General features: G+C 40.3%; 1 protein-coding gene and 1 long non-coding RNA gene across 4 annotated transcripts in view; one reads left to right on the plus strand and one right to left on the minus strand.

Moving 5' to 3' along the window:
* On the plus strand, positions 1–18,990 carry C1H21orf91 (chromosome 1 C21orf91 homolog). Of its 3 annotated transcripts, XM_075433565.1 has the most exons (5): positions 1–76; positions 378–508; positions 13,627–14,160; positions 17,434–17,496; positions 17,949–18,990. In XM_075433565.1, exons 1-5 carry the CDS (start codon positions 51–53, stop codon positions 18,107–18,109), a joined length of 915 nt encoding a protein of 304 aa, XP_075289680.1. In that variant the 5' UTR covers positions 1–50; the 3' UTR covers positions 18,110–18,990. The 3 variants fall into 3 exon arrangements, with proteins under 3 accessions (XP_075289680.1, XP_075289689.1, XP_075289698.1); XM_075433574.1 differs by lacking the exons at positions 17,434–17,496; positions 17,949–18,990 and adding an exon at positions 15,016–17,426; XM_075433583.1 differs by lacking the exons at positions 1–76; positions 378–508 and adding an exon at positions 6,468–9,338.
* Positions 18,953–21,258, minus strand: part of LOC142362843 (uncharacterized) — a 19,403-nt gene continuing 17,097 nt past the window's right edge. The window contains exon 4 of the long non-coding RNA XR_012765318.1: positions 18,953–21,252. This is a non-coding gene — a long non-coding RNA (uncharacterized LOC142362843). The remainder of the gene's footprint in view (positions 21,253–21,258) is intronic.

A 21,258-nucleotide genomic window follows, 5' to 3' on the forward strand; every position in this document is an offset into this window, starting at 1 on the left:
GTCGGGTCCGGCGGTGGCGCCCGCGCCGCCGGTGCGGGGAGGAGCGGGCAATGAGGAGCCTGAGGATGGAGCCAGGGTGCGGGGGGGGAGCGGGACGGGGCAGCGTCCGGCGGAGGGAAGGGGTGCGCGGGCGGGGAGGTGGCGGGAGGGCTCTGTCCCCGCCGGCCCCGGCCCTGCCGGCCCCGGCCCTGCCGTGCGGCCTGGCCCTCGCGCTCTGAGGCGGAAACTTTCCCGGGACCCTCCCCCCCCACCCCGCCTCGCTGCCTCCCCCCGCCCCGGGGGTTTCGGCGGGGGCCGGGGCCGTGGCGGGGGGGCGGCGGTTCGGCCCGGCGGCGGTTGGGGTAACGGCCCCGTCCCTTCTCGCCCCCCTCCGCCAGGGTCGCGATGAACGAGGAGCAGTTCGTCAGCATCGACCTGGACGATGACAACGTCTGCAGCGTCTGCAAGCTGGGGACCGACCAGGAGACGCTGTCCTTCTGCCACGTTTGTTTCGAGTTGAACATCGAAGGTAACGCCGCGACCCGAGCGCTGCCGCCCCGGCGCCCGTCCCGGGCTGCTGCCTGGCCCGGTGCCCGGCGCGAGTTCGGCTTCTCCGAAGGCTTGCGTAAAGGCTTAGGATTAAAAACGAGTGCCGATGGAAAGTTTTCTTGCTGCCCCAACTAGTTTATTAGGTTCCCGAATAGCTCGTTTCCAATCAAGGAGGGTGCCCCAGCTGTTCTTTTCCAGATGTGAGGGTGTACCTGCCTTGCGAGAGCTTCCGAAGTGCCCTGGCGTTTGTTTCACCTTCTGGTATTCGACCTCTCGTGTTCATTCGGATCAGGGGTAGTTAATGTTCTGCCTTTATTCAGGCTCTTTGTTCACTAGCTAGAGGGGTCTATGTAGAAAGCTTACTTAAGTTGAAAATTTAAAGCACAATAGATTTTTTTTTCTGGAAGCAGGTCAATATTTCGCTAGAAATGATCAGAGAATATTTATTTTTGCTTTTGTAAGGTGATAGTACATGTGGTGGGATAGAACCGAGTTCATTGTCAAAGCTTCTTAAAGTTTTCAGGTTATAAAGGGGGAAGTTTGTCCATCTTTTTTAAAAGACTGATCTTGTAAGCATCGTCTCTGGCCTCCAAAATGGTATTTCTAGAATTTCAACCCTTGATTGCTAAATAATTTGTCTATCCTGTTACTCTTCTTCATGTATGAATAAAGTGTTGGGCATGAATGAGCAGTAGGTTAGTTATTTCCCTTTTTTAAGTCAAGTAAGGGTTTTTTTAAAATGTAAATATTGTTGCTTGATTTTTGAGGGCAACAAAGTAATTGGTTCCAGTTATATAAAGTGGTATTTGCCAACTGTATGTGCATGTGACCATCTAGTGTAATCTGTATTGGTATGGGGCAATTGAATATGAAGATCTTAACGCTGTTATGTGAATAGCTCTATTTCTTGAGGACAGATAGTAAAATGTGCTGCATCTCTGATATATATATATATATATATATGAGAGTACACTAAAGGTCTTAAGATCAAGTCTCCCTGACTGGAAAGTGCTGTGAGATACGAGCACTGTACCCAGTGATCTCGTTGCTTATTCCGAACCTGAGAAGCATAAAACTGACTGGAATGTAGGGGGCTGTAAAGGTGCGTGTTCAACACGCTGTTCCGATTGTACAGCTGACCTTTAATGCACATGAGGTAAACCTTACAGAAATCTGAAAAATGCATTAGCAAATTTGAATCACTTTTAAATACTGACTTAGTACTGTGTTTTGATTTAAAAAGAAAAAAATGATGCCTTTAAGGTGTTTGCTACTAGAGGCAATATATTTTAATCTGAACAGTATTTCCATACTCCGGTAGTAATCTGCGTGCTTTATGCTTTTGTTTGGAAGAGACGTGCTTGTGTATGTGCACTTTTTGGTAAAACTCAGAGCAACTATTTAACCTAAGACAACCTGTCAGTCTGCTTGAGTTTTCTTACTACATTAGAATGATAGGCTTATGGTTCTCAATATGAAGTGGAGTTAAAATGTTTCTCTGGACTTTAAAATGAAGAGGAAAAAATAAAAAAACATATTACCGTGATGAGAATTAAGTACTTCAGTTATGTTCAGAATCTAGTTTTGTTTTGGAAGTGTTGAAACAAATAAAACAGGATGCATTAAGAAATTGCTGGATGGTTTCTGTGCTCCGTTGTTTGAGATTAGCTATGGATTTGTCAAAGTTACTTGTTATGGATATTGCTTTACAGAATGATAATGTGGTATAGCTGGAACAGCTTTTTTTTTTTGTGAAGCTGTAAGTAGATTTGATAATAGCAAAGACTTAATCTGTGCAGCGGACTACTTTACATACAATCTTCTAAATTTTCTGTTAATTTTAAAAGAAGACTGCTTGAACAGAATACTGATGAAAGCTCACCTGAAATTACATGAATCATTACATGCTTAATCTTTTATTTCACACAGTAAAAGTATTAATGTCTTTGATCATTATAGCATCAAAATATGTCAATTTCTGATATTCTTTCTTCTGTGTAGCACTTTGAAAAGATGTACTGTTACTGCTTTTATAGGGAGAGGAGGCTTAAGGGTGGCAGAGATCGTGTAAGTGACTTCATAAAGAATCTTTATAAGACTTCTTAGCTGAACCACTGCATGAGCCTGCCTGTTACCATTCCATGGTCACGCTCTTCCTACTTTTACTAAATCTACTGCATTCCTGTGTTTTCCTGTGACAAAGGCTATGATTTATATATATGTAAAATAACAATCTTTTGGCAGTCCTGGGTAGGGAATGAAATGGATAATCCACTAACTCTGTTTTACTGTATGTTTTCATAGTAACCTCCTGCTTCATAGTAGCTTCATAGCTACTTGTTGAATAGAATCAACTGCAAGTTATATCATCTCTGTAGGTGTGCTATCCCACACTTAAGTGTCATTCTTGCTAGTAGTTTGCCTTTTTATTTCACGTCATTTAAAAATCCAAACAATTAAAACATACATATATTTTCAAATAATTCAGGAAGTGAAATAGGCTATTATAAAAAAGATATTAATGCGACAGCTAGGATGGTGCTTAAGGCTTGCTCATTTTTGGTGTTGGTGTACATGCGTTACTTCTCCTTAAGTGAAGTAGGAAATAGCTGCTCTTCAAGAGCAGGCAGGCTATTAGTCACAGCTCAGCATCTTGCAGCATGCTGAAGTACTCCCACTGTTTGCAGCACCCTGTTAACTTCCATGTATAAAATTCTGGAAATAGGTTTCCCAATTTCCATTTTTAAAAGGTTGACATATTCTAGTGCTTTAACAAAACTCTTGACAACGATTCTGTTGCCCTTGGTGCCAGCATCTGATTGCTTAAAGCTGTCTGTAGTAAATCCAGGCACTTGAAACTGATCTAGCCCAAGGCTTAACCAACTGAATACCCTCTGAAACAGACTTTCTCAAAGATATAGAAACAAAACACTACAGAAATGTCATTGACTTAGGTGTGCTTAACTACATTATAGTTGAGTATTGGTGAATCTGCGTCTTCTGACATCTGTGAGTTCAACAGCAATACAGGTTTGCTTGCGTGTAGATGGTAATGTTGTTGATTGTCTTGCTTAAGTAAGATGAGTAATCAGAAATGAGCAAATCGGAAACCATCCCCATCTGTAGTGACTCAACAGACTTCTTCCTGGATCAGTGCTGTGATGTGTCTCAGCCTTTACCTTCCTGACACTGGGGTATTTTTCTGTAACCTTTATTACGTGTGGACAATAGCTCGATAATGACACATAATTGAAAAAAACAAATTAAAATTGTTCTTGTAGTCCTTTAGAAAGACCACTAGACAGAAAGCTTAGTGTGTGGTCTGTCTTAATTAAATAACTGCTGAGTTTCTGAATGAAGAAGTTAGTTACAGTGTCATAAAACCTTTGTTTTTTTATCAGAAATCATGTCTCCTTCTTTTTTTAATACTAGATTTTTGTCTTTAAATGAAATAAAATGATAGCTTAGCCTAAAATGTGATTGTGCCTTCTACTGAGTCTAGTTGATGCACTCAGACCAGTGGTTTGAGTGCAGCTTGGAGTTCAGCTGTGGTGTCTGTCACAGAATTTGTTCAGGAGTGATATATATGATTTATAGGGTCTGTTTCTCTGCAGTTGACTGAAGGAGTATTGGCAAAGTAAGGAGAAAAGGGAAAATGAGCACACAAACAGAAAGTCACAATGCAGGTTTAAACTTCCTCCTGGTATGTGTCATCAACTTTTTCTGAGGAACTGGGAAAGAGTAATTTTCTTAGAGTTTAGTAGTACTAATCTTCAGTCTAAACCGGGGGGGGGGCATGGGGGGGGGGTGGAGGATGTCTTGAAAGGGCAGTATTTTTGTCCCTGTTGCACTAGCTATTTCAGCTCATTTCAATTGAGGATTTATGCTCGGGGAAGCTGAGTGGACTAAGCTGCCCGTAAATACTTCATTGCAAAGCTGGCTTCTGTGGCTGAGGGGTCATTATGAGGTGGTTTAGCACACCAGAATGCTAATGTGATTCTTAAACTTTAAAATATGCAAAAATACTTAATGTGTTTGTCTAGTATTTCATGTGCAAGAAACAAAGCTGATTCTGTTTAGTGGTTTTAAAGTTCTAGATGGGGTTTAGAATATCCTGGTGGTGTGGTTCTGATGGAGTTTGATGCTGACTTTTGTTTGCCTTGTGCAGACAAAGTGAACATCAGTGATTGTTGTGTACTGTTTTGTTTTTCTGAGTAGGTGTCACAGTAATCTGTGGATTGAAACAGGAAACATTTTAAATTCGTATGTAACTAGATTGCATAAGCCAGGAAATCTGTGTTGTGTATTAGTTTGAGAGAAATTTCTTCTCCTTTTTGATTTCACTATAGTATGGGGAAAAAAAATTAACTGAACTCTGGTAGCAAATACATGGTGTTAACAACAGATCTGCAGTTGTAACCGGGGGGGGGGGGGGGGGGGGGGGAGCGGGGCAAATATGTGAACACACAAAAGTGTCAGTCTGTGTGTGTATAAAAGCTTTCTGCATGTGTATATATCAACAAAACAAACCCTTCTGACTGGGTAGGGTGTCCCTACCAGCTGCTTTAAAACTCCAGTTGTTGAGTTTCCATGTAAGGATGCGGTGCTGTACAGAGATACCCGGCCGTGCTCAGATTCTCCTGTTTGGAGGGTGTAACTGTCTCGCCCGTGCTTCGCAGAGCACGCAGGGGCTGCGGGAGCGCTAAGCAGTCGTGCTGCCTGTGGTGCTGCCTGGAGTCGTTCAGGCACCTTTACGTGGGAATGCGTTGTGCAGTGGAGATGTCTCCTCCGTCAGTGCACGCTTTGTGCAGTGCCCGTGGAAATCCCAGCTTCAGGGACTGAGTACCTGAATGTATTTGTTCAAACATCAGACTTGTCTCTGAAGGCTTCAGAGTTGAAAGTCTGTAATAACTACGGTTTAGTTTTGCATTGTTCGTCATAGATAATGTATCTAGCTTAACCTGGTTTATGCTGGTGTTTCTTAATGCAGAATTATTTAAATATCTGTGAGTTTCCTGAAGTTCAAGGATTTGCAACAGAGACAAAGCCGTAATAGAAGGGGAAAGTCTAATTGTTTGAGCTGATTTTTATTTACTCTTTTGCTTGTCTGGTGCTGCTAACTATGATAATACTTTGGAGAATGCTAGCTGACAAGCCAACTGTCTTGCTTCTGTTTCTGTTTAAAGTTGAACAAGAGCTGACAAGAAGTCTGTATCCTTGGTCTTGTAATATAAAAGGAGAGATAGTGGAAGTACTGGGAATCTCTTCCCCTGACTTACGTTAATGTAATTACATTTCCGTGGTCCTTTAAAGTGCTGATAGACTCATAGCATTTGAGGCAATTTCAGCATCAGGTTGATCAGCATCTCAGATTGAGACAAAGATGCTGTAAACAAATCTGTCTTATTGCATAGCTTTTTTCCTGTTAAGGTCCATAAAATCTTGTGTAACATCCTCATTCTGTGTTCTTTGTGTTCATCTAAAAAAAAAAAATAGTTGTTAATATGTAAGCACTCAAATGTCACTTTTTTTCATTCTTATACCCTGCAGAAGAATATCTCACTGAAGTAAAAAGAGTTATAAGGTGTAGCTGAAAGGATTGGAAACTGCTGTTTCAATTTCATTCTGTTCCAAAATATTACACATCCTTGTTTTTCTCAATGTTAATGAAATAATAACCAATCAAATATATTATTCTGGCAACAAAAGCTAAAAAATTTCATCACTGCCCTTTAGGCTAGACAGATGAGAACTTGTTTGAAGGTAATATTTGGAGGCCACGGGTATGACTCATTTCTGCAAACTTGAACGGACTTGTGGAACTAGCTGCAGTTTCCAGTAAACCTCTTGACTACGAATTCAAGTCCAAACATAGCTGGAGATGCTGTTCTTCATCTTGTAAGTGCTGTGTAAGTACCACGGAGCGATAGTAGAGCTGTGTGGCTAGTTCTAAAAAGTACATTCTTGAATTTTGTACGTGTAAATTTGGGAGATTTGTACATGCAAACAAGTAATTTGAGCAGTTAATGTTACTTACCTGGCATCATCCAGACTACAGAAATACTGTCTCACAGCTGCTGTTCTCTTCATGGTCAGTTTAACTGATTTTTCTTACAAAGTGTGAGACATCTTTAACATCGAAGTTCCTGTGGTGAAGTTTTCATCATAATGTGTAGGCTTGTCTAATGCAGCAGTAAACTCTTAGTAGTTTATAGGGAACATGAATTTTGAAAATGTATTTAAAGGGTCAATTGAATCTCTGTTCTATCATAAATAGTGTGTCTTTGCTATGTGCCAAAATACAAATGAGCTAATAGAAATGCAGTGGGAGATGATTTGTGTACACACTTGATGTGTGGAATTCACTGGATTTATCATATGAAAGTGAGGAGAGAACTTTATGAACAAGATAGTATCTAGTCTTTACCATGTGTTTGGTTTTGGAAGTTAATGAATGGCACTAGCATTTTCCTTTTCACCAATCTAATAAATCATAAGATTTAACTCTCAAATGAAATTGCATGCATACACTTAAAAATAGCAGTTGCCTTTAAGTCTTCTCAGGCAGATGTGTTGGAGATACACATCTCTAATGATCCCATTTTTTAGTGTTGGCAGAATGCTACAACTGGGGAAAATCAGTTTTCCCCACCCTTGGTCGCTTAGACGTGAGAGCGACTTGGTGTCTTAGGTCATCACGGGCTGGTTTTATTTAATGTATTTTGGACAGGTCTTGGGATCTGCTTTTCTGTTATGGGAACCCGCCCTCTTTCAGCGCTCTGAACAAGCAGACCAATATGCAGCAGTTGCTTAAAACTGACATGAACATTTACTGTCTTTTGAAGCATCTCCCCATCTGCTGCAGGCCTTAGCCCTGTGCACCAGGCAAAACAAGTGTGAGTTCATCTGCTCTGCGTGTTCCTGGTGGACACTAGCAGTTGTTCAGCGGTTTCGTGAGCCAGTTCAACATCCCTGTTCGGAGTGGCACTGCGGGCGTGTGGGGCAGGCAGCCGAGGGGTGCAGCCGCTGGGACACTGCAGGGCGCGTGCTGAAAGCCAGGGCTCTGAAAGCAGGCAGCCACGGACTGGCACCCTTCACGAGGGTTCTTGCTTGCTTGTAGGATTAAGGAAAAAGGCGTCGGTGCTTACCACAAGTATTTCTAGAAGCGACTATTTAGGATGAGGTGAATCGTGCCCAGGAAGAGTTTCTTTACTGATTGTGGAGGCAGTCTCCACAACGAGCTAAAACAAGAGGCGGACCTTTTCTAAGTGTTCCGCCTTAAACAAGAGTATTTCACCCACATGGCCAGTACGGTACAAATTTGTATTATGAAGTATATTTACTCTGCTTTGACTGTTCTTATTTACGGAAGTTATATTTATGGTGGACGCCAGCATTATACTGAGAATGCAGCTTTTCTTTTCCTTTCTCTACAGTCAGGTAGAAGTCTTACCCATAAGTCTTCGTAAATTCTTTAAAGGGACTTTAATATGGTTTTAATTAATGAATGTTGTAGTACAGACTTACTGATAATTGACTATTCATGTGTCTAGAAGTATTCTTAATTTTAGTTCACTCTGTCTTTAATTCTGGGGGTGCTTTTCCTCTTCAGCTGCTCAAGCTAAGGTTATTCACCATTGCAAAAGCCATTAGTTTCCAGCTTTGCATTGTAAGTTGCTGAGAAGGGAATGCAGGCTTTGTTTCACATTATTTTTAACTGATGGAGCTGAAAGACCAAATAAGAAGGGGTTTTTTTTTTTAGAAAAGAATAACATATAAATGAAAAAAAACCAACCTCACTGTGGAAGATAAACAGGCAGGCTCTGATCACTGGTTTCCATTTTTTTTTTTTAATGAAAATGTTTGTGAAGCAAATTAAGTAGTCTTTGTATTCAAGACTATTCCTTTTTAATTGAACTTGTTCATTATTATTATAATCTCCAAATAAGGCAACTATTCTAGCCGGCTTTATAGATAAATGTGAGCAAGCATTTCAACTTAATTCCCTATCATGAAGAGTTATACATAGTTTTTGAAGAATCAGTTCCAAAGGTAGAAATAAAGTCTTTATTGACTGATTCCCTTCAAAAAAAACATCGTGACTTTAATATGATGGAAGTTGATTTACTTTCAAGTGCAAATGCTTTAAAATGGAGTAGAATTTATTGCAATCTGATTACACACCTGGCTATAAGGTAAATATTCTCCCTGCTCTCTGCTACTTTGCACTTATGAATAACTAGAAGTTACAAAAATGTGTACTGCTTTATAAATTGCCTGATCGCTCTTCATTCATTACAAAATTATTTTGCAGGGGTGGGTCAGGACTCAGTGTGTTGAGAACTGTACCAGTATAGAGGAAGAGTTTCTGCCTTGCAGCGCTTACAAGTTGAAATATTGTTTGTTTCTTTTTTTTTTTTCCTAAATACTAGGCTTTTAAAAAAGCAGCACTGCTTGTATAAGTGTTTGGCATGCAGAGATGCTGCTGAGTAAAGTGATACCATTCCTGTTTCATCTAAGACACACAGGTTACCAGAATCGGAAGCAAATAATGTATGGTAAACACTGTCGTTTTTTTATGATTTGTCTTGAAGTTTGGCATCATCCTGTGCATCTGTCCATTTGATGAATGATCTCTGGCATGAGCTTGTTTCCTAATAGTATCTGCTGTCTTAAGTTAGCTATCGTCTTCTAGATGTTACTGAATTTTGGTGGTTTTCTTCCCTACAGATAAAATTTTCCTGCCTTCCTGCTCTGGATGGCTGTGGGCCTTTTGCTGCTTTTTGAGGTTCTTTTTCCTTCTCTGAAGGGTAGGACATACTTGAACATAGTCTGCAATCCTATTCTTGGAAAGTAAGACAAGGGGGGCACATACGTACAGATACCTACAAATGGGAGGGGAAAAAAAATGTTGATGGTTGTGTGATGGCTGACTTTAAGAACCAGCCAGAAAACAAAAAGGTTGAGATGGATATTGGCAAACAGGGAACATTGACACAGAACTGAAACCCTGTGAAAATCCCCAGAAATGAGAATAGCTGTTTATCCAAAATGATGATATTACTTCTTGTAATGTACAGAAGTCTTAACTTTTTTCTTCTCTTTGTGTATAGTGTTCAATGAAGTCAGGTGTCTTGTAAAACTGAATCATCTTGATATGTCATTTGTTTGGTCCACGCCAGTTTACCAGCTGGTAGACTTTTTTGCAATTGCCTTGAAGGAAAAAACACAAAGTAATCTGAGTGGAGTATTAAGTCTTACCAAAAAGAAATAGGCATCTTTTCTGCCTCATAAAGCTGATGGTATTGCCTGTAACAGAAGGACTTGTGTCAAAGAAATGTACTCTTACTTGCTGTAATACTGGTACGTCGTTACTGGTTTGTGCTGGCACAGCAGCTGCTGTGAATGCTGAGCTCTTGGGATGCGGGTCCAGGAGGTCGGTGGCTGATGTTGTTCATGTTCTGTGTGTAGGAAAGGACTAATTGTCACCTTAGTACAAAAGAAAGATGGAGAGTTGTTTGGGGGGAGGGGGGGTGGTTTAGGGGTATTTTGTGTGTGTTGATTACAGTAGAAATCTAAACCAGTTATGTGAAAGCTGAAGCAAGTCTGTTAGCAATTCTGTACAAAACCAGTTTGGTTTTGTACATTTTCTGTTCCTTACTGTATTGAAGAGTATTTAGATAGACTCTGTTTTTTTCAGTGAAGTAGGAGATGGGGAAGGATGTAAATTCTGGTCTGGGTGGAGGGGGGTTATTCTGTACTGGAAGTGTTTTGTAATAATTTGCTCTATGTTTGGAAATAGTGATGTTATGGCTAATATGTGGCATATAAATAGCAAAACTTAGGCTTTTGAAATAACATGTTTTTCTTCTTTAGTGTTTGCTAGTATCAGGCATACCTGATATTGTTGAGTTCTAGACAGCTTTGAGCAGCATGCCTCTGCAATGGGGAAATTAACAATTTTCAGAACTCTTAAAGATAAATCTGTCAGAAGGAAAAACTTGAGTCACCTTGAGCTTATAACTTAGACATAAGAGTCAGATGGGGCTTCATAAAGTCATGCTCCACTTGTTCTTTTTTAGTGTAACTGAAATTGTGTGTTGTTTATTTTGTGCCTTCTCTCACCCTCGTCCTGTTGGACAAGTAACATGTTGCTCTCCTAGAAACAATGAAGCAGAAAGCCCCAAAGGAATTTTTTTTTTTAAAGTGAGACTGAAGTGTTCTATGATTTGTTGTGCAGGTGTTTCTTTTGCAATTGCCCCAGCAGTGATTGTTGAGAGTGTGTATGTGAGGGAAATGTACTCTGACCTTCTTCTTCAGATGCATGAAGCAGAGGCCCTAACTGCCGGAGGCCATGCCTCTTGGACTGCTCTGGGAATATCTCATTAAACTTGCAAGATTCAGTTTTTTCTGTTTTTAATAGAAACAGTGCAGTAGTGCTTTCCCCAGTTTAGAGGAAGAAGGGGATGCAACGGAGAACGAGAAGTAAAAACTTAGTAGGTATGTTTGATTTTTGAGCTGGGAGAAAGATGGTATACTTGAGAGCAAAACAGATGTTAGTACCTATTAGCAGCCACAAACTAGAAACAGTCTATGCAAAGCTGCATTTGGCCTAGGTTTGCTAACTGTGCTTTCTGCAGTTTTCTTCACTCCTCTTCAACAAATCTGCAAGTATTTACTTTAGACAGGATTATGCTGTTCTGTGATCAGAAGGCATTGGCTTCATTCATTCATCTCGTGGTCAAATTGTTAGGTGGGTTCCTGAGCGTTATTGTATAGGAAAGTGTGTGAAACTTGTTTTTCAGCCAATCCGATGATGTTTTCTGTAAGTAAAAGAAAGCACTGTAAGCATCAGCAGTGTAGCATGTTGAAGAACCACTTGGGTAAAGCAAGTAACATTGAACAAATCAGTCTATTTTTGTAGGGTTTGCAGTGTTGTGAATATATATACCTTGTAACTTCAACTGGCAGTGCTTGCTCTTCTGTGGTGGCTTGAAGACTTAAGGGTTTCTGTTGTGCTGCTTGAGTTAAGCAGACTTGCTACATTTATATTGTACTTATAGGTCATGAGAACAAGTTACTTATCTTTTCATTGTTTTCACTAGAAATGTTTATTTTGGCTTTTTTTTAAAGTCTCTGTAGAGCTAGAGAGAAAACAGCCTTGCAAGTAGGCAGTAGGTCATGTAGAGCTTAAGAAAAGTTGGTGAATGTCTATTTGCTGAAAGATGTTGACAAATATTGTGGGACGTGGAGTGAGAATCTTGACTCTGTGCCTACGAAGACAACATCTGTCTTTGTACTTTGCTCAGGAACTTCCTTCTTAAAGGATGCCTCTGGTTAGGATGTGTTTTTTGTTTGTTCTAGTACTTAGTTCATGGACAGAAGGGGTGTCTGTTTTCGTGACCCTACCTTTCTCCCATGCTACTAAGAGCAAAATAAATTCCACTGCTGTCCTCTGTCATTTTCTGCTCTTTGTCATTTTGCCCCATAAATTTTGTGTACACTCTTAAGCTTGACCAGAACAGTAATGCTCTTGAGTTTTAGCGCTGCCCAAAGAGTGAAAAATCAAAAATTTGTAATGGCTGCTCTCAATGTTTGAACTTCCCAGCTTCAAATACCAGTTACCAGCGAGTGAGATAATCAAAGTGAAATACTTGGATTTGTTTTCACTAATTTCATGTTAAGAGTTTTAGCTTTGTAGCTTAGTTTTGAGAGTAGTTTGGGATTTTGCAGAATTTAATCACTTGAAAAATGTTAACGGTCACTTAATCATTTGTTAATCATTGGAGGAGATGACTTAAAATTTACCACAAGAATTTAAGAGGATAAATCAGATATAACTGAGAATTGTTTTAACATGTAGCTTTCTGCTAATTGCTTGTTGAAGTCTCTGTAATCGGTTTTTGTTACCTGTTGCATTTCATGGTTAATTTAAGTATTTTTATATACTTCCTTCTGTGCTAAAAGGTAAAATGGCTGCAGCATGGTTCATGTCACCTAGTTGCAAAGATCAAATTACATTATCATATGTTGACTTAAATATTCTGGCTTTAGTAAGCATTGAGCACTTGCAGCCAGTGGTTCACAGGTATGTTATTTGTTATTTGCAATGAGGAATTTGTTTGACGGAATTGGTTTTCATTATGTTGTGAACCTCCCAAGTGGTATACTGGGTGTTGAGATAAATGTTGAACTGTTCAATATTCTGAACTTGGGTGCTGAGTGTACTGCGTAGGTGCAGCTGAAGAAAAAGAAGTATCCACTGAAGTTGCAGAAAGTAATTTTGTACTGGCGTACTATTAACTTTCTGAAACAGTCATTTGTCGTACCATCTGTGTTCACTCACCAACTGTAGATCTTCACAGATTGTGTTCCTTCTTAACTTGTCAATCACTATCAATTACTTTGAGGTTTGAGTAAGTTACCTGCTGTAGCTATTTGAATAGTCTTTGAAGGAGGACAGGCAAAGAGGAGAATAAGCATGAAGTTAATTTCAGGACAGTTTAATGTTGGCAAGTGTCACCAGAATTAGAACTTGCTTCTCCTGCTAGGCTACAGGCTTGTACCAATGCAAAAGAATGAACTGAGACTAAAGCCTGAATCAGTGTTTGGCCACTTGAATGACACATGTCTGCAGGGTGCAGTGTTTGTTGGAGCAGTTAGCTCATAACGTTATCAACAGAAGATGGGAGCCTGAACAACTGCTCTCAAATGCTCTTCAGTATTGTTCTATAGAACTTCCTGATACGTAGTTGGGATTATTTTACTTCTACAGCTTATACACTTGTGTATAGATGTGATGCGGTATGTACAGAGTTAGCAGCTGGCTTCATCTGCGTTATCATCCAAGAGGCACGTGCAGGTAATCTGGAAGTCCTGCACTAGAGATTACTGTGTGCAAAATGTTTTGTATGCTGAGGACTCAAGACTGAGTGGAATTCCAAAAATTTTATGGTATCCTTGTTTACTTCAGCGATTAGACTGCTAACAGGAAAGCACCAGTTAAGTTTTTGTTTTCTTGGTTGCTTGTGAGTAAAGATTTTGAAAAATTAGTTGAGTATACAGTAAACGAACTTTTTTTCTGTTGTGTCTTTACAGGAGTACCAAAGTCAGATCTTCTACATACAAGATCTTTAAGGGGGCACAGAGACTGCTTTGAAAAATTCCACTTAATAGCAAATCAGGACTGTCCACGATCAAAGCTCTCTAAAAGTCCGTATGCAGAAGTAAAAAATATCTTGAGCAAAAAAATTAACTGGATCATACAGTATGCACAAAACAAGGATTTAGACTCTGATCCCGAAAGCTCAAAAACGTCCCAGCACCAGCTTTTTAACTTCAGACATCAGACTGATAGAAAATTACTCCCGCAGTTTGACTCCCCAGTACCCAGATACTCTGCAAAATGGATAGATGGGAATTCTGGAGGCATCTCGAGCTGCTCACAAAGTCTTTTGGAACAAAGAGAACCCACTGATTTCAGACTTGGGGTGTTACAAGAAACAGGTGCTACCTTCTGTTGCAGCAGTGTGTTGTGGTCTAATCACAACCAAGTCCAGAAAGCTGAAAAAGGTGAAGGTGATTCACTTAGCAGTGTCCGTAGAAGGCATCCTCAGTACAGCAGGGAAGAACGTAAGTATATATCATTTACACGCAACCTAGCAAGAAAGGGCATTCTTTGAAATATCTCTTGACCACTTAAATGTCCCCACAGGGCATTACTTCACACCCTGAAATCCAGCTTTTAACAGTTTGGAGTTACTGTAAGGTCTGTGAAGAAAAAGGCTACATGGCTAAGCAAAGAGTGTGGAGGGTGTGGTTGGTGTGGGGGTTTTGTTTGTTTTTTTGAAATTTTCCTGTTAGTTATACCCCAGTGTGACAGAGGACATGCCTAATTTACACAAAGAAGTTAACTGTTACGGTTGATTGCAGTCACTTTAATGTTTCTATCCTGGCAGTCGCACAGCCCTGCCTTTGGAGATTAGTAAGATCCTGAAAATAACTGTCTTATTGAACTTGTGCAGTGCCTTGAGTTGCATTTTACAGAGAGCTGCCCTAAGCAATAAGGGAAATTGGAGGTGAGGTAGTAGAGCAAACTTGTGAAACAACATAAGTAAAATATTCTTAATAGTACCAGACTTTCCTTGTACATTTTCTACGTGTTTTTTTTTTTCCTCTCTTCATTGAGCATAACAAAATGGGCAGGCCCTTATGTCACCATGTCCTCTGAAAGGCTGTAGCAGTAGACCTGAGCAAGCTTTTGGTGACTGTGGTGATATTGAAAGCAGCAGAAATTAAGTTTTCCCGTTATTTAAGAAGGTCACTGGAAGAAGTCGTTAGAAAAATCTGGGATATTGTAGTGTCTCTGGAATCAGCCTGCATGAAATGTGTTAGGAATAAGTTCCTGGAGATCTCTGCGATTACCATCCTGCTTTTTAGAACAGTGCCTGATCCTGAACTGAAATACATCCACTCTTACTATTGTAGATGAGGAAGGTAATTCAAGAGGGTTTCTGAATTTCACAAGACGTGAGAAAGAAGATGAAAAAGCTGGTAAAATATTAAGTGGAAAATTAGGTGATGAAAAGCAAGGTAATAATGGAATTCAGAATGTTGGAAGGCTGAGTGAGAAAGAGTGACTGTGAAAAGTTGGAATCAGTTTCTTTAGGCTCCTGGTTTTTTAACAGGCTAGCAAACCTGGCCTTGCAAAGTTCAGTCATTTCTCATTCTTTGTGAAAGGATTTTATTTAACTGCTGTGTGATGCTTCATACTGCATTTGTAATGAATTAGTAGTCTTGAAGCTATAAATCAAAACAGATATGCTGTGCTGTGTGACCACCTGTCCTCTGGAGTCATAAATTGGGATTACATAAATCAGGACAGCAGTTAACAGGAATTATGAAAGCTTGACCTGGTTTATGGGGTTATCTGACTGAAGTTAGTGACTTGGAATTTATCGCTCTGATCTCTGATTTCGGGACAGGGGAACATAAAGCTGTTCTGAACACGATAACACATTTTTTTCTTCTGTTATGACTGCATAATGCACTATTGAGGCATTTTTGCTTTGTATTGTAAGTACTTGTTTAATGTTTTGCACTATTTAGCTTTAAAATACATTCATCAGGGACTCTGATTATATAAAGTTTATATTTTGGAGAAAAACTTAGTCAGACTTTCTCTGCCAGAATTAGGTACCTTCTTATTGCAGTACCTCTACTGTAATGACATAAGTCTACTAAAAAAAACTGTTGTTAATGTAACTGTAAACAGCTTGGTCAGTATTTCTTTATAATTTACCTCAGCTATGGATAGAGTAATGTTTTATCATTTAAACTTGATGTTGTGTTGCTTCTCCCTTTCCCTTCCGTATCAGAATTATGTGATGTGAAACAGTCCTGTCCTGATACACACATGAAATGTGTGAACCTGACTATCTGCTACAGTTGATGAAATGTTAATAATGAAGAAATGGGAAGTAACATCCTACCGCTGGGTATAAAAGGGGAGGGAAAAATCATGAAATTTTTATAAAGCCGTCAATTGCTGTATTAAATTCGATCTGGGTTTTCATGGAGCTTAAAGGGTGGTAAGATGTGAGAAAAGAATCTTCAGTTGTATTGGTAGCCAGAGGTAGGAAGGAGCACCACTGTACCTAGCTGTTGGAGGAGCAAGGAAGGTGTATCTGCTTCACTCTGAAGTGGCCTCATGTCTTGAGTAACAAGCAGGCTCTCTTAACTATTGCCAACTTCTTTAGCTTGGCAATGCCGACGGAAAGTTAATATCCCACAACTGCAAGATGTGAGAAAGGTTGAAAGAGAAGGCGTAGGATAACCGAGTAGTCCTGTGCGAAGGTAAAACCCATCCTTTTCAGAACTTACGCTTCAAATTCACAGTACAGAAACCTCTTGCGCTGAGAAATCTCTGAAGAAGAGCTGCGCGATTGCAGCATAGGTTTTTCTCAAGTATGCAGTGAGCTTTGCTAAGCTGCAGCCTTGTTTAAAAACAATATTTAAAAATTACAAGGTCTTAAGGCTTGTTGCGGTGCCCTGTATCCTCCTGTGGTGATCGGGATGGTCGCTTTTCCCTGTGCTGCCGAGGGCGTGCGAGCAGCAGGCGCAGCACCGCGGCTGGGCTGAGGGACGGCTGGGAAGCAGGGCAGCGTCTCGCTGCTGGCAGTCAAGGGCAGGGTAGGACACTGTCATCGTTCCGTCCTCTGAGGTTTGATATGTATTTTCTGTGAGGACGATCCATGTACACATACCCCGAGACACAGAAGGCCTTTTGAATGATGCAGAGGATCTTTTAGTTCTCACTGGGAATACAGCACAAGAAAGCGGGCAGTAGACCTATTTTTATATGCTGGTCTTTGTATCAGACGAAGATTTTTCTTTAGCGTTTGTCACTGCTACTCAGTGGAAACTGTATCTGTTATTCTTCTATGTATGAAGCACAGAACTTGGTAGCCTAAACAGGTACCTCTGTACTGAAATTTCTGTCTCGAAGCTTCTTCCTGTAGGCTTGCAAACATAGCAGGACTTCCTCAGAATTGTCCACTTGCCTACAGTTAGACGTGCTTGCAGGGGCTACACAGTGGAAACCATGTTTTGCAGTCAGAGGAAGGCTAAGTATTTAAAGGTGTCAAGCAATTTACACGCAGTTCTGATTCTGGACACTACTGTTCTGAGGACCTGAGTTTCCAGCTTTTAGACATTTCTTACGGAGTAAATCCTTGTCTATGTCAAAATAAAAGAATTTTTGAACTTTCCACAAATGACTGATAAAGAATGTTGCCTCTGACTTACTGCCACACATCTCATTTTTAGAGATTTAAGAATAGACGAGTCTGGGTAGGGATGCTTACGTGACTTCGGTAGTAGTAATAACAGATTTTATTGTTACAGTGACTACGATGAGTCCTGGAGAGTTAAAACAGCTGAATGAAAAACTGCTCAAGCAAATCCAGGGTGAGAATTTTTCAATACTCTGTTCTGGGTTTGTGTTGCTTTGTAATTAAGCAGCTTTGTTGCCCTTCTCTGGACGCGCTTCAGCGCCTCAATGTCTGTCTTGCAGTGAGGGGCCCAAAACCAAACACAGTGTTTGAGGTGCGGCCTCACCAGTGCTGGGCACAGGGGCACAATCACTGCCCTGCTCCTGCTGGCCACACTACTCCTGATACAATCAGAATCAGGTTCATTTCGAGTTATAAACTGATCCACCTTGGCTCAGGTGACCTAAAACTATAAACTTGTAAATTTACAATGCATGCACCAAGCTGGGCTGGAACCAGGAGAAGTGGTGTTCTTGTGCTTGAGCCCACTTAAAAGTCTGAGCCTCTTCGGTGGTAAGGTTTGGCACTGCTGCTTGCCTGTGTGAAAGTGCAGGGACCGAGTGCGTTAACCGGATGATGTTCTTGCAGATGTGTTTGAAGAGCTGACGCAGCAGGTCCAGGAAAAGGACTCTTTGGCCTCGGAGCTCAACGTCCGCCATATTGCTATTGAGCAGCTGCTGAAGAACTGCTCCAAACTGCCATGTCTACAGATGGGACGAGCAGGGGTGAAATCAAATGTCCCCATATAAAGGGGATGCAGCTTCTGTCCCCCTACAGAGCTAACTTTCCTTAACAGCTTTGATAACTATTATGTACAGCTGCACAGATATTTAGAAGCTTTTGAGGAAACTCGGGCAGCTTTCTCTGCATTCATAATCCATGAGAAGTCTTATCCCACTTTGGTTTTAACAAAAAAGGCAAATATTTTAAGTATTAAAATCTACTGTGATAAGGTTTATTCACACTTAGGGATTACTTTTTCTTTTGCCCATAACTATGCATGAGCCTTGAAATGAATTCTGTGTTTTGTTGAAAATAAAATTGTTTGTAACAAGGAATGGCCTGAAGCCTGTAAACCTGCCTCCTTCGTACAGAGGATTAATTAAAAATTTGAGTTTTGATCAGATCTGATCATGTTACATCCAAGAGAGCTTTAAGGGGAGAACAGTATTAATGAAATTCATGTTTTCTTATTTATTATGAGCAATATTTTATTACTGAAATTTTATACTAAATAAATGTCACTATTTTTAGGTACTTTTCCAGATCTCTTTATAAAATGTCTGAATTACTCTGTGTGATGTTTATGCCTTGTGTATGATTGTTTTTTCAGGTCTGTATCTTTCATGATACAATTTTAAAAAAATGTCTTGTTTCCCAAAGAGATGAATTTCACATGTTAAAAAAATGTGGTGGTGCATCACTTATTTTTATCAGCTTTATAACTGAAGAATTTTGTTCATGAGAGATGTTTAAAAAAAGAAAAAGCACAGCACTTCCTTTAAAAAAGAAAATCCATACTTTGGTTTTAATGCATAGAAGTTGAAGTTGTTTTATACTTGTGAAATTTTCAATGCTGAAAAATTACTTTGAAGAAACTAAATAAATTTGTAATACTACATTACTGTGTTATGACTTTTTTGTTACAAAGTTGGATCGGACTATGATGAAGTGTTTTAATTTTGAAACGTATAAAACGGAACAGCTTCTGCTTTTTTGAAAACTTCCATCAGTCTACTGTACTGAGAAATCTTAATCTTTGCCAAAGAGACTGTTTGTAGAGCTGCATTTTTGTAACTGAAGGTTGCTCAGTTGCACTGAAAAAGTCAGGGATGAGGGGGAGAAACCACAAACACACACCCTCCTCCCAAGTTAAAGTCTTTGTGCTTTCTGGTTTTATCACTCTAAGTGAAAATGGAATAATTTATATAGCTGAGCTGAAGGAATGACCAGCATGAAGCAGGGTTTAGATGTGACTTTAAACACAAGCTGAGACATAAGCCGAAGTTCAGACTAGGTTTATTGATTGCCCTCTGGATAGCGGTACCTAGATTACATAGGAGACGTTGGTTAATTTTACTGTTTCTCCATAGTGCATTTCTCAAAGGGGCCTGAAAGGAGTTTGGAACAGCTTGAGAGTATGCACGAGTGGGGACGTGAACTTGCTTGTGTCTGGGTATTTTGTGGTTCAGGAGGGGAAAGTACCGGTAGCGTCATTGTTTGTGTACGCGAGTGGGCCTGTAAGTAACTGTGCACCAGCTAATCCCTAATTACAGTTGTCAGAAGATGGGTTAATGTCCATGTGCAAGTCTGTCTGTAAACCTTATTAATGCAGTACTAAGATAACTGCAGGTGTCGGGAGAAATGCGGCTGTTGCTGGTGTCTGTGAAAATGCCTGTGGTGCAGTCGGAGCAAGCCTGGGTCCAGAGTTCCCTGGGCGTCTGCTCAGACCGACCAGGGTCTTCACTTCACTGGGCGGTGAGGAGAGCTGGGTTATAATTAACGCTTCTGCTGTTTGCTTTTGTGGGAATTAAAAACGTAACTTGTACACTTCAGTCCTTTGCACAACGTTTCCAGGTGTTTTATTGTTGTTACATCAGATTAGGTGTTTGATCCAGGCAAGGCTGAGGGGGGTTCTCTTTGTTTTTAAGAGGGATTCTAATCAGGAAGGATAACTTTTGGGGCACATAAGCTGTGGAGAAACAAATTTTTTTTATGCTTTGCCCTCAATATGGTTGTGAGTCAGGGGAATAGGAAAGCATACACCTAGTATATGTGTGCTGAAAAGAAAACCTAACTATAATAGCTTTTTTTTTTCCTTCAGCTCAAGATGCAGAAGAGGTCAGCAGGTACCCCAGCTGTCTGGCAGCTCTGAACTGGGGTTGCTGCTGCACATCTGGGTAGCTCGGAGGAGTTCAAGAAGATAGACTGGCTGTGTTCTTGGTTTAAAGTAATTTTTAAAATAATTCTCTTACAGAAAATGCTCATACCATCACACGCATGGGATTTCTTTCCGCTTCATTTTCCTGACTTATGTTGGGAAATCTACCTGAGGTAAAATGTGCATGAAACTGGAGTTGGTTCTGTATGTGAAATGTTCATTCTTGGGGTATTCAGATACACGAGATGCGTGTATTTGGAGTAAGTAGTGAACAAGCTTTAACAAGACAGAAGGGGGAAGACTTGCATTTGCAAAAGTGGTATTTGAGGCTATGAACACATATCAAATAAAATCCACTTTGAGGGTCTAGCAGCTTAAAGCTTATCAGTTTTCATTTGGATGATAAGCTGTTGCTTATTTAAAATGGTAACAAGAACTGGCGAGAAACTGGCATACGTAAACAGGAGGATCTCAATGAAGTGCTCTCTGAAAACAGACAAAATTGCTACAGATTTTTTTTGTTTTTGCAGTTAATAGTGCTACAGGGCAGAAACTGAATTCTTTTTTTTTAACAAAGGAACATATTACTAATAAAAAAATTCACCCAAGCTCAATCCTGAAAGCTTTTGTTACTTCATTTGTCTTGCAGTACCTGGAGACCCCGAGTGAGAACACGGCTGCATCTAAGGCTGCATTAGACAGTAATTAAGTTCACAAGGAGGAGTCTCGCTTGATCAAAATGAGATCCGTATGAGTATAAAAGAGCATACTGCAACGATGGATCCATTTAAGAGATTAATCTGTTATCTTCATACAGATTCTTCCTTTTTTAGAAGCGACTTGATAACTGCGTTATAGACGTGTTGCTCTCCCCATTTCCTGACTTGGGTGGGGGTACGCTGTCAGCACCCCTGGATGCCAAAGCGTGCGCTGGTCCCCATGCCGGCGAGCCACTGGCAGAAAGTGGGTAGCGGGCCTGGGGCTTGTTGCTGCCTTGTTGTTAACCAGACCCTAGGA

The sequence above is a fragment of the Opisthocomus hoazin genome, chromosome 1 (genome assembly GCF_030867145.1).
Source record: "Opisthocomus hoazin isolate bOpiHoa1 chromosome 1, bOpiHoa1.hap1, whole genome shotgun sequence".
Classification (NCBI taxonomy): domain Eukaryota; kingdom Metazoa; phylum Chordata; class Aves; order Opisthocomiformes; family Opisthocomidae; genus Opisthocomus; species Opisthocomus hoazin.

Coding starts and splice junctions, on each gene's coding strand:
- C1H21orf91 (XM_075433565.1), top strand. CDS start 51: ATGAGGAGCCTGAGGATGGAGCCAGG. Junction 77..377: donor AGCCTGAGGATGGAGCCAGG/GTGCGGGGGGGG, acceptor CCCCTCCGCCAG/GGTCGCGATGAACGAGGAGC. Junction 509..13,626: donor TTTCGAGTTGAACATCGAAG/GTAACGCCGCGA, acceptor GTGTCTTTACAG/GAGTACCAAAGTCAGATCTT.